This window comes from Cnephaeus nilssonii, assembly GCF_951640355.1.
Source record: "Cnephaeus nilssonii genome assembly, chromosome: 2".
Taxonomy (NCBI): Eukaryota; Metazoa; Chordata; class Mammalia; order Chiroptera; family Vespertilionidae; genus Cnephaeus; species Cnephaeus nilssonii.
The window spans coordinates 80809604-80822910 of NC_137073.1; the positions used below are offsets into that span (position 1 = coordinate 80809604).

Consider the following 13307-nt stretch of genomic DNA (forward strand, 5'->3'; position numbering starts at 1 on the left):
CATTTTTTTATTTATGTAATATCACTAATATTGTATACACAGAGGCAAGTGCTTATTCATTTATACATTTAAAATAATTTCCCCAAACAACCTTTTATATTTTTTTTATTTCTGGAAGCTTTCTTTACAGCTTGCAAATTAACTACAGAAAGCCAATGTAAACCGGAGAAGCCAAATAATTTATATAATTTTTTAATGTTTAACTATTTTCCAAACTTACATTAAGTAACAAATGAACCATTTTAATATATTTTATTAGTAAAAATGCTTTCCTTCTCCAAATTTCATTCTCACACACATACACACATGCCAGAGTACTACTTGCCAATTTCTAAGAAAGTCAAAGGTAATTAACAGACAGAACAGAGATTAAAATAGAAAAAAACATGTAGAGTACCAACCTTCTGCACAAGGAACAACTATCAGAGCTCTGTCAATAAAAACCGTGTTAGTTAGATGCTGGGCCACGCCAACACTTGATCGGTCACGAAACTTAACATAACATACTTTGGAAGAAAAAGCAAGAGGTGCATTGCTGCAAGATAAAAAAAAACACAATTAGACAAACATTTGGCTGGTTCTGTCGTTTTCACTAAAAAATTTTCTGAGATCTTTACAGAATCAAGACTTACAAAGTTTTATTGCTAAAGATCATTAAGACATGAAATAGCAAAACTTACTTTTTTAATGATGATCTGTCTGCAAAGACTAGTGATAACTAAGCAGGCCTTTAGCCTTACTTTTAAAAACTTTAAATTTAAAAACTTTACATTTAAATTATTAATCTGAGCAAAATGTGAAAACTGCTTAACCCAAAGATGTTGAACCACATAAATGAGCAAAATACCTTTATAAAAGTGTCAATCCACAAGACTTAAAAATTTTGTAACCACTTCTAAGCCTTCCCTGGCACATTTAAATTTCTAAAAACTTCATTAACAATCTTAGAAACAATGAGATAACATGGAATTAAGGTCTTTTGTATATAGTAGACTACTTCAGGCTAGGCACTGTGATTTTCCAGACAAAATATTTCATAAACAAAATGTTACATATTATATGCAAAAGAGCAAACATTCTTACAAGTCCTACTAAGATTTAGCTCAATCTAAAAAAAAAAAAAGATTTAGCTTAATCTAGGCAAGCCTATAATAAAAAGGAAATGGCACAGATTAAAGCAATTTTTCCATAATATGAACCTATCTTTTTTTTAAAATATATTTTATTGATTTTTTACAGAGAGGAAGGTAGAGGGATAGAGAGTTAGAAACATCAATGAGAGAGAACCATCGACCAGCTGCCTCCTGCACACCCCCCACCAGGGATGTGCCCGCAACCAATGTACATGCCCTTGATCGGAATCGAACCTGGGACCCCTCAGTCCGCAGACCGACGCTCTATCCGCTGAGCCAAACCGGTTTCGGTGAACCTATCTTTTTTTTTAAATATATTTTATTGATTTTTTACAGAGAGGAAGGGAGAGGGATAGAGAGTTAGAAACATCAATGAGAGAGAAACATCGATCAGCTGCCTCTTGCACACTCCCTTACTGGGGATGTGCCCGCAACCAAGGTACATGCCCTTGACCAGAATCGAACCGGGGGCCCTTCAGTCCCCAGGTCGATGCTCTATCCACTGAGACAAACCAGTTAGGGCTCAATCTATCTTTTTAGATTGCAAAATACACTATACTTGTGGATGATCATTTTGTCAACCTGTCCATAATTATTTTTAATTAAAGTGTTTAATTATTGTCTTAACAAGAAAAAATTACCCAAACAAAATATATACCAGATGTACCGGTTAATAATGCGGATTTTTTTCAATAGATGGAGTTACACATATGTTGATATACAGTAGGTCCTCGGGTTACGTCAGAGATCTGTTCCTATGGCAGCGCGAAGTAATACAATTTTCGCCATAAGTCAGAACCCACCTACATAAGCACCTACATCACCCACATGGAGCACATGAACAACAGTAATGAAGTGAAACAATAAAAAAATTTTAAAAGGTAACAATTCCTGACCTTCACTTGTAGTAAATAAATAAAAAACATAAAGCACGTATGTACATACATTGAAATGACAGAACATTTTTTCCTTATAAACTAGAGGCCCTGTGCACGAAATTCGTGCATGGGGGGGAGCGGGGGGATCCTCTCAGCACAGCCTGCACCCTCTCCAATCTGGGACCGCTTGCTCCTAACTGCTCACCTGCCTGCCTGCCTGATTGCCCCTAACTGCCCCCCCTGCTGGCCTGGTCACTCCCAATTGCCCCCCTCACCGGCCTGGTTGACCCTAACTGCCCCCCCCCCGCCCCACTGGCCCGGTCGCCCCAACTGCCCCCCCTGCCGACCTGGTCACCCCATGCAGCCTGTTGTTCAGTCGTTTGGTCGTCCATCACTAACGCCGACCTGGTCACCCCACGTAGCCTGCTGTTCAGTCATTTGGTCGTCCCTCACTAACACTCCTGCCGGCCTCGTCGCCCCACGCAGCCTGCTGTTCGGTCGTTACTATTACTGTGATGGCGTCCCAAACAATTTGCATATTCCTCTATAGATAGGAGATGGCGACGTAACCACGAAACAATGTACATTGAGTTCAACATAACCCCAGGACTGCCTGTATATGCAATTTGATATGTATGCTATTTTGTTGCATTAACAGCAAGCTTCAAAACTTCATATGTCAAATTTGCTGAAGGTGTTAACATTATAGATATTTTTACACTTAAAAATGTCGAATTTCGTGCCAAAAAAAAGAGCATTTGTGGGAAGTTTTAATTCATTACTTTATTTTGAAGAAAAGTGCTGCTGAAAGTTATCATATACTTCAGAAAGCTTATGGTGAACATGCTCCATCCTATCTAATAAAAAAGTAATATTCAAACTGACCATAACTCCAACACAAGATGGCCGCCCCATGTGGTCAAAGATGGCTGCCCCCATGTGGACACAAGATGGCCACCACAAGATGGCCTGCAGGGGAGGGTAGTTGTGGCCAGTTAGGGTAACCAGGCCAGCAGAGGAAGGCAGTTGGGGTGACCAGGGCGGCAGAGGAGGGCAGTTGGGGGAGACCAGGCCAGAAAGGGAGGGCAGTTGGGGGGAACCCGGGCCTGCAGGGGAGGGCAGTTGGGGGGGACCAGGCCTGCAGGGGAGGGCAATTCTGGGCGATCAGGCAAGCAGGGTGGGCAGTTAGGGGTGACCAGGCCGGCAGAGGGCAGTTGAAGGAGACCAGGTCAGCAGGGGAGGGCAGTTGGGGAGAAACAGGCCTGAAGGGGAGGGCAGTTGTGGGCGATCAGGCCAAGAGAGGAGGGCAATTGGGGGAGACCAGGACAGCAGGGGAGGGTAGTTGGGGGGACCAGGCCTGCAGGGCAGGACAGTTAGGGACAGCCAGACTGGCAGGGGAGGGCAGTTAGGGGTGACCAGGCTGGCAAGAGAGGGCAGTTAGGGGAAATTGGGCCGGCCGGGGAGCAGTTAGGCATCGATCAGGCTGGCAGGGGAGTGGTTAGGGGGTGATCAGGCTGGCATGCAGAAGCAGTTAGGGGCAATCAGGCAGAGGCAGGCAAGCGGTTGGGAGCCAGCAGTCCTGCATTGTGAGAGGGATGTCCAACTGCCCGTTTAGGCCCCATCCCGGTGAGATCGGGCCTAAACGGGCAGTCAGACATCCCTCAAGGGGTCCCAGATTGGAGAGGGTGCAGGATGGGCTGAGGGACACAACCCCCTCCCCCGTGCACGAATTTCATGCACCGGGCCTCTAGTCTCAAGATACTTGTGAACACTGGTTTAAACGCTTTAAAAGTGATGATTTCAATGTGAAAGACAAAGAACGTCCAGGTCAACCAAAAAAGTTTGAAGACCAACAATTACAAGCATTATTGGATGAAGGTGCGTGTCAAACTCAAAAACAATTTGCTGAATGATTAAACGTTGCTCAGCAAATAATTTCCGATCGTTTACAAGCAATGGGAAAAATTTTAAAAGAAGGAAAATGGGTGCCACATCAACTGAACGAAAGACAAATGGAAAACCAAAAAGTCATCAGTAAAATGTTGCTTCAGTGGCACGAAAGAAAGTCTTTTTTGCATCAAATTGTGACTGGCGATGAAAAGTGGATTTGAGAATCCCAAACACACAAAATCATGGGTTGATCCAGGTCAACCATCACCATCGACTGCAAGGCCAAATCGCTTCAGAAAGAAGACAATGCTCTGCATTTGGTGGGATCAGGAAGGTGTGATGTATTATGAGCTTCTAAAACCAGGTGAAACCGTTAATACTGATTGCTACTGACAACAAATAATCAATTTGAACCACGCTTTGATCGTGAAACGACCAGAATGTGCCAGAAGACACGGCAAAGTAATTTTGCTTCATGATGACACACCATCACACACTTCAAAACCAGTTAAAGACATGTTAAAAGATCTTGCCTGGGAAGTATTAACCCATCTGCCATATTCACCAGACCTTGCTCCTTCAGATTACCACTTGTTCTGATTGATGGCACACGCACTTTCTGAGCAGCACTTCAAAACATACGAAGAAGTGGAAAATTGGGTCTCTGAATGGTTTGCCTCAAAACAAGAAAAGTTCTATTGGGACAGTATCCACAAATTACCTGAAAGATGGGGGAAATGTGTAGCTAGCAATGCACATTACTTTGAATAAAGCACTTTTGATGTTTCCCTTGAAATTATCGTGTTTTCTTTGATTACAAAACCCGCATTATTAACCGGTACACCTGGTATACCTAGTATATAACATAAATGTACAATACTTTAAAACTTTAAGGATTTTCATACTAAAAAAGAAGAGATTATTTGAAAATATCAGATATGCCTTGTGCAATAACAGCAATCTATAATAATAAAAGGGTAATATACTAATTAGACCAGACGTCTTCCAGACATCATTCCGAATGTCCTTCCTGATGAAGCTGGGGCCGGAGGGAAGCCAACCTGGGTCCCAGGTGCCTGCCAGCAGCCAGAGGAGGGAAGCCCGGGTCCCGGGTGCCCGAGGGAAGCCGGTGCCAACAGCCAGGGGAAGGAAGGCCTACTCTTGCACGAATTTTCGTGCATTGGGCCTCTAGTTTAGTTATAAAACAGGTCAAGGACATGTACCATAATCCTAAATTTAAATAAATGGCAAAGATAGAACTTAAAAGTCTAATCATCTAATTTCCAAATTTCAATCAACCTTTACCATTCAATTAATCAAGAATTTTAAAACAATCTTAATATACTGTTTAAGTAGTAAATATTCGTCATTTTTTAAATTAAAAAAATCTTTCATATATGTAACAAATCCATCTTGATACTGGTTAAATATACATATTTATGCTGTTGATCAAAAACTGTGATAGCCCAGCTGGTGTGGCTCAGAGGTTGAGCGTGGACCTATGAACCAGGAGGTCACAGTTCGATTTCCCCGTCAGGGCACATGTCAGGGTTGCGGGCTCGATCCCCAGTGTGGCGCATGCAGGAAGCAGCCAATCAATGATTCTCTCTCATTACTGATGTTTCCATCTCTTTCCCTTTCTTCTTCTCAAATCAATTAAAAATATTTTTTAAAATAATATAAAATGCGATAAAATATATTTGAATTGGAACCTGAAACTATTAATATTATTAACATAACTAGGCTAATTAAAGTTGCAGATATAAAAATAGAGCTACCTCTTTCTCACCCAACCTAACTCAACTCAATTCACTCCTGTCTAATGCTATCCAATTCAGGTTTCTGGCCAGCCCACTCCAACTCGCCCTCCCCTGGCCCCCAACTCAACAGCTAAGCCAACCACTTCATGTATGTGTCACTGAGGTTAAATACACAAATCCACAATTAATTCCTTTACATTACCAAGTCTCCAACTTAGGTCTCTCCTAGCCCTAGACTCCCAGATCCAAGAGTCTTCTGAAATACTACACCTTGATAGTCACTGGGCCTACCATTATTCAGTCTTAAAACTCATCCTTCTTCCCCACCAGTCCTATCCATTGTCCTGTACTTTATATCTCAGTTAAAGATACCACATTACCCAAGTCAGAAATCTGGGAGTCACTAATGTGAACACAATTAGTACTATTCACCAAATATTTCCAAATCTGCTTCTGGCTACATGGTAACATTCCATTGCTTTGTTCTTTGAAGTTAAATGTAGCCATGCAAATTGCTTTGGCCAATTAAGTTCCAGCAGAACTGCCATGTCACTATTCAGTAGTTTTAAGGGCCATTGCTCAGCTCTTTTCCTCTGCCAGTGACCAGCAACATTCAAGAAATGAGTGGCTGATACATCAGCTTCATCCCAGACGGAGTGACCACAATGAGTTCCCCACCATACCAGTTTAGTATAAGAAATAATCTTTTTTTTTAACATTTTTTTATTGATTTCAGAGAGGAAGGGAGAGGGATAGAGATAGAAACATCAATGATGAGAGAGAATCACCGATCAGCTATCTCCTGCACACCCCCCACCGGGGATCGAGCCCGCAACCCATGCATGTGCCCTTGGCCGGAATCGAACCTGGGACCCTTCAGTCCACAGGTCGATGTTCTATCTACTGAGCCAAACTGTCCAGGGCAGAAATAATCTTTTTTTAATCAAACTCCTGAGATTTGGGGGTTGTTTCCCTCCTTGACCTTTCCCTCTTTCTTCATACAATTGTTCATTAAATCCTGTGTTGCATTAATTCAGGCTTCATTTCTAATCTGTATTACTACAATGACTCCTAACCAATCATACTGCCTACATCTTAACTCCTAATTAATGGTCTTCCACAAAAGCTGCCAGTGATCATCCTAAACACTAAATGTCATCATGTCACTCCATTGCTTAAATTTCTTCAAAGACACCCTCTGTTCTTGCTTATCATCTAAATCCGCCCAAAAATCCAGGCATAAAAATACTTGTGGTTCCCAGAACACTTCCAGAACATCTGGGCCAACTTTGTACATAATGTTCCATTTGTTTATGATGTCTTCTGCAACTCCCTTTTTGAATGGCAATTCCACTTTTCTTCAAGGCTCAAGTTTCCTGGAAAGCCATTTTAAGATATCAAAGTGATTAGGTACCCATCCTATATGTGCTACCAAAACATTCTACGTACTTTCAGCATGTGAAACCCTCAACAGATGTAAACTTTAAGCCACAACTGATTAGCCACATTTCACTGGCTAGCTAGCAACCTGTAATTTGGGTGGCTTGACCAAATTAACTGGCAACAATCAGATTCTCTTTCTTTTGCCTGTAAAGTCACTTTGAGTCAGGGCTTGAATCAGATGCCAGATGAGTAGAGAATAGGTCTGTAAAGAAATTGAGCAAATACACAGAAACAAACTGAGCTCACAAAGCTCTAAGAAGAGGCTTTATACCTTAGATGCTGAAACCTTTTTGATTCCCAGTCCCAGGTCTCATGAGGCCTGGCTGTACTCTAAGTCTTTATTCAATTAACCCTTTGCACTCGCTTGCTTTTTTCTCGAGCTGCTACCGATGCTAACCGTGTCGAGTCACACTCGACATCCGAGTGCAAAATGAAATCTCCATTTTTTTCAATGTCTCTTCTTAAGGTAGGTTGCATAGCACTGTTTCTGTCTTTTGCAACCAAAAAAAAAATCTGATTACAATCAGCTACTAAAGTCCTAGCAACTGCAACAAGTACCAGTCTCTTTTAGGACTGAAATTTAGAATCTGACAAACCACCATTGAAACTACATTTTCCAAATTGACAGATCTTTTTGGGAAAGAATGAAAACCTAAACAATCACTGTTGAAAACTAAAATATATTTCCAAATGTTTGAAACCCATCTCACTTCAAAAACCCATATCACTAGAAAATGTGAGTCTGGTCAGTAAAGCAACTACATGTTAAAACATGCCACCAAGCCGAAACCGGTTTGGCTCAGTGGATAGAGCGTCGGCCTGCGGACTCAAGGGTCCCGGGTTCGATTCCGGTCAAGGGCATGTACCTTGGTTGCGGGCACATCCCCAGTAGGGGGTGTGCAGGAGGCAGCTGGTCGATGTTTCTCTCTCATCGATGTTTCTAACTCTCTATCCCTCTCTCTTCCTCTCTGTAAAAAATCAATAAAATATATTTAAAAAAAAAAAACAAAAACAAAAAAACATGCCACCAAGATTAAGTCCAGGAACAAATGAAAAAATTCTGGTCTATTCTGAACAGCATTATCATAGGAGCATGGGTAGTAGATATGACTACACCATTGCTTTAAGCATTTTCTTCACTTTTATTTCCAATTACCTTCCTTAAAACAGAGAGTAAAGATCAATTTATAGTTACTTATACAAATGTAAACATTTGAGCTTTTCAGAAGAGGTAGTAACACTTTTATTTTTAATGATAGGCTAAATTATGATACAGTAGCAAGCATAAGTACAGATAATTAGTATTTCAGTAAACAAATGTGTATCAGGATGTTTTCAAATCTTATATTTAAAGTTTTCTCTCTAGGTGGAAGAGGGAATAAATGGTTACGGAAAAAATAAAATTAAATAAAAAAGCAAAGCTAGTATGTATAAGCTATTAAATAAATGTCTTTAATTTAATAGGATTATCATTTTATAATGAAACTAGAGGCCCGGTGCACGAATTCGTGCACGGGTGGAGTTCCTTGGCCTGGCCAGTGATCAAGGCCTATCGGGGGGCTGGCTGGATGGGGGGAGGAAATGCGGGAGGTTGGCCAACCGGCCCCCCAATCAGGGCCACTGGGGGGGCAGCCGGCCGGTGGGGAGGAGCTGCGGGAGGTTGGCCACTGGTGGAGGGGGGGGGCACAGGAGGATGGCTGGCCGAGGGGAGGGGCCATGGGAAGTTGGCTGTGGGAGTGTACTGACCACCAGGGGGCAGCTCCTGTATTGAGTGTCTGTCCCCTGGTGGTCAGTGCACATGATAGTGACAGGTCGACTGATCGTTCTGGTCATTTCAGTCATTCAGTCATAATGGTTGTTTAGGCTTTTATATATATAGATTTTTACTTTTTGAAAGGGGGTTACATTTTTCATTTGGTCTAAATGTATGCCTCTAAAGAAAGGAGCAGTATCCAAATAGTGGATTATACTTTGACCTCATTTGTTGAATTTTGTTTTTTAAAATATAAGACTTCTTACAACTGTTGTTTTTAAGTCAGAATTTCTGAGGATTTATGCAGAAATCACAAACCAACTTTTTGAGCATATTTTAAATTTCCTGGGCCCTAACTGGTTATTTTGTCTTTCATTAAACATGATGACACTGTACAATTTTTTAAAAGGCAAGTTGGTAATAATATACCCAATATTTTATTATATTAATACACACCCTTTGAGGATCTATCACCAAACATGGACAAAGTACATAGTTTTATGTATGAAAATACTGACACATGAATTATAACAGGGTTTCTCAGTAGGGCTCCAGTGATTCTCTGTATGGCACAATTCTTCCTTGTGTAAGACTTCCTAATATGAATGACTGACACTTACCCAATAAATGCCAGAAGGCCCTCCAATTATTGTTGACAATCAAAAGTACACATTTCACATGCTTGCTTCTCCCTAAAATCCACTGACTTACACACACACACACACACACACACACAAAGCAAAACAGGCAGCCAATACATCTCCAATGATATAATTTCAATGACACAAACACTAAGGATGGATTCGTCTGTAAAATATTATAAGTAAAGCACTGAAAAATGCTTATTTGTATAAATCCTTTGATCACACCATATTAAAATAAACACATATAAAAAGGACTTGAAGAAAACACATGGAAATGGAGATAGATTTTGATAGGGTGGTATTTCTCTTTAATGTTCATAAAGTGACTATATTGGTTATATTTTTTTAACTAAATAAACTTAACTAGTTGACAGATTTTGCCTTATTAGTACTTTTGAAGACCAGAGAGGAGAAGAAAACCAGCAAGCAAAAAATCAACAGTGTTGATGTTAGAAATGGTATTAGAAATCAGGGACAGGATCACCCTTTGAAGGGAAGCACAATTCTAGGGTGTAGACAATTCTGATCTGGGTGCTGGTTACACAGAAATGTTCACTTGGGATAAATAGACTTATCCATGCACTCTTCTGTTGCACATTATACCTCAATAAAAAGCTTGCTGCAAAAATTTCATACTGTCATTAACACTCAAATGTATATCTTCCATACAACTACTATTATTGCATTTTTATCCATTTCAGCCCAAACCTGCAAACACATCTGTAATGTATCAACCATATTATAATGACTTCATTACAGAGCAGAACACATGCTGTTTGTAAAGTATGTCAGTATTTTTTAAAAACCGGAGTAAGGGATTGCACTTATGGAAAACTGGTTAAGGATTTTGCCTGCCTCATATGTGTTATATTTGTTACAGTTTCATTAAACATATTACAGTTTGTGACACACTTCATATTAATGTACCATCTATCTATCTATCTATCTATCTATCTATCTATCTATCTATCTATCGGCCTAATATGCAAAAGTGTCCCCTCGGGAGTTCAACCGACTGGGAATTCCATCGCTTGCTATGACGTGCCCTGACCACCAGTGGGCGGCGCGGAATGAAGGAAGGCCCCTGCAGGTGGCCGGTAGTTGGGGAAGGGAGGCCCCAGCCGGTGGCCGGCAGCAGCTAGGGACCCTACCCATGCACCAATTTCGTGCACTGGGCCTCTAGTGTTTAAATCAAGAGCTCTTTATTCTCTTTGACTTTTAAAGGGCAAGTAATTAACACTAGATTTCAAAAAACAGTTCATTACCAAGTGTCAGATAATTACTGGCAGCATGTTGCCACGCAAGCCCACATTTCAACTATGTAAGTGGTACTATGTTGCCAATGAAGACTATTCTGTGATGTAGTTCTACCTACAAGATACCTTATTACCACAACCTTACAAGCAAGGCTAGTTTACAAAGATTTAAATACAAAATATCTTTACGGCATGATTCCAATTCTTGCAGGATACAGCACTCCTCCAAGCACTGCTCAATTATTAAGAAGTTTCCAGTGCTTAAATGGATAGCAGAAAGCATTTTCGAAATTTAAATAAGATGTTCAAAGCTATATATGCCACAGCTAGTCCACAAAGATGTATGTGTACGTACACTTATGAAGTATGCTTGGTAAAATATTACCTGAATGTATTCATGTAGAAGCAATCTATATAAACCCAGATTATGAGTCATTCTACAAAACAAACTACAAGACATAGTATCAATGTCATGACTTTTAAAAAGGTGACAGGGGGCTGTTCTAGATTAAAGGAGATAACCAAATGCAATGGGTGGAGTCTGATTACAATCTAGATCAAAAAAAGAAAAAAGAAAAAAACATTATTAGAATATTTGGGAGAATTTAACTATAAACATATTACTTATCAATGTTAAATTCCTTGGACATGTAAATAGTGTGGTATTGTAGGAGACTGTGCTTTTCTTAAGTTACATACTTAAATGTTGAGGGATGAATGGCTATGGTGTCTACAACTACTGCACATACTTCCAAAAGGATGGGAAGGTGGGAGAGGAGAGGTGGGGATGAGAAGGGGGAGACAGACAGAAAGAAATCAACTGTGGCAAGCGATGAACGCAGGTGAAGGAAACCTGAGTGTTCTTTCAACTTTCTTGTATGCGTAAATTACTTCAAAACAAAAAGTAGAGGGCTTTTTGAGCCAACTTTTATCAATACCTAGGAAGTAGCAATGCGATATACAAATAGACAGAAAACCTAAAGATTTAAATGCCTCACTAAAATAAAGCAAAAAGTCAAATACAAATTAAAAAAAAAAAAGAAAAATACTGGACAACTCCTCTCCCTTCTTTCACAGGATTTCGACAGAATAAACAAAATATTGAGGATTTTAAGATTCTAAACTCTATCATTAAAAAAAAAACACTTTAAGCGTGTAAGAATTTGAACCACCCATAAACCCCTTACAAATTCTAAGTAGAGAGTATTGTAAAAGGGAAATCTTACTTCAAAACACACTTCTTAGGAAGTGTCCGCGACCTGGCATATCTGGACTTTTAAGAATATGCAGCAGAGATAATCCTGCACCAACTAATACTTTCTCTGGAAGGGTTAGGACAGTGTGACCTTCCAGGAGGAAAAATTAATCTGCTGCCAAAAGGGTGACTAGACCTGATGTCTAACCGCATGGATGGGCTCGGTTAAGCTGACCAAGAAGATGCTAAATTTGTGAACGCCGCCCTGAGAACAAACACAGCCCAATTCCATGCGATTCCAGGCTTCCCCGTCAGCAATAACGGCCTGGCATTAGGCCCGAAGAACGGGACAGTTCTCAGGCGCCGTCCCCGCGATTTTCGCATCGCGCACCAGGCGTCCGCCCGGAGCGCAGTTCGGGGCCCACCTGCGGCCATCTTAAGTTCTGGAAAAAAGGGGAGGGGGAGACCCCGAATTGCAGGATTCGGCGGCGAGCACTAGTCCTGGAGGCACGAAAAAAGGCAGCCTTTGAAAGAGCTCGGTGCAGAGACTAAGCCCCCAAAGCCCGGCTCCCAAAAAAGGTGGGACCGCGGTGCCCCCGCCGCCCTGATCAAACGTGGGCACCCAGGTAAGGCCGGGCGGTCACGTGACGGGCACCGCGCGCCCCCGTCCGCGCTCCCCCGCGCCAGTCCCCAGGTCCCCATGGCGCCCGCGCCCCTCCCCCCGCCGAGCTCGAGCACTTACTCCGGGGGGTAGAGCCGCAGCTCCTCGATTTCTCCTAGGAAGGAAAAAAGCGTCCGCATCTGCTCGCTGGTCACCGCCGATGACAGGTTCGTCACCTGAATCACCGTCGTAGGGGTGAGGCCGAAGCCTAAGCCCAAACCGAAGCCGCCGCCGCTGTTCATCCCGCTCCCACGGCTGCTCCCTTCAGTTCCCCAACGTCTGCGACGCGTCAGCGACGGAGCCGGGAAAGCGGAGCACGCGCGGCCGCGAGCGCGCTCCCGCTGGCGAGTTCCCGGCGGCGGGCAGGTCTAGCCGCTCACTTCCCAACTCGCCTGCTCCCGGGGCTGCGCGCGCCGCCGGAAGCGTCGCTCCGGCAACGCGGCAGATCTCGCGAGGCTACGGCCTGGGGCTTACAGTCTACGAGGCCGTGGCTCTTGCTTCTCTTCTCCCCTAAGAGGTGTATCGCCTTTTTTTACCCGGATGTAACTGGGTAATTTTTGTGCTCCTATAAACATAGGAAACTCAGCTCTTTCCGGCCTCTAGATAGGACTAGGGAACGGAAAGCCCGGCCTGCTGTTGCGGGAGAGGAATGACACTAACATTACAGATAAATACTTAAACGCGTCATTTTAAT

At 42.2% G+C, this 13307-nt stretch overlaps 1 protein-coding gene across 4 annotated transcripts in view; it reads right to left on the bottom strand.

The window, feature by feature from the left end:
* SREK1 (splicing regulatory glutamic acid and lysine rich protein 1) overlaps positions 1 to 12976 on the bottom strand; it is a 52798-nt gene extending 39822 nt beyond the window's left edge. For 2 of the 4 annotated variants that reach the window (XM_079790579.1, XM_079790578.1), the window contains exons 1-2: positions 12695 to 12976; positions 402 to 535 (exon numbers count right to left, since the gene is read on the bottom strand). In XM_079790579.1, the coding sequence (XP_079646705.1) occupies positions 402 to 535; positions 12695 to 12855 (295 nt within the window). In that variant the 5' untranslated portion in view covers positions 12856 to 12976. Of the gene's footprint in view, positions 1 to 401; positions 536 to 12694 lie in introns of those variants that run through there. The other 2 variants (XM_079790581.1, XM_079790580.1) reach the window with 1 other exon arrangement.
* Positions 12977 to 13307: the final 331 nt, after the last annotated feature.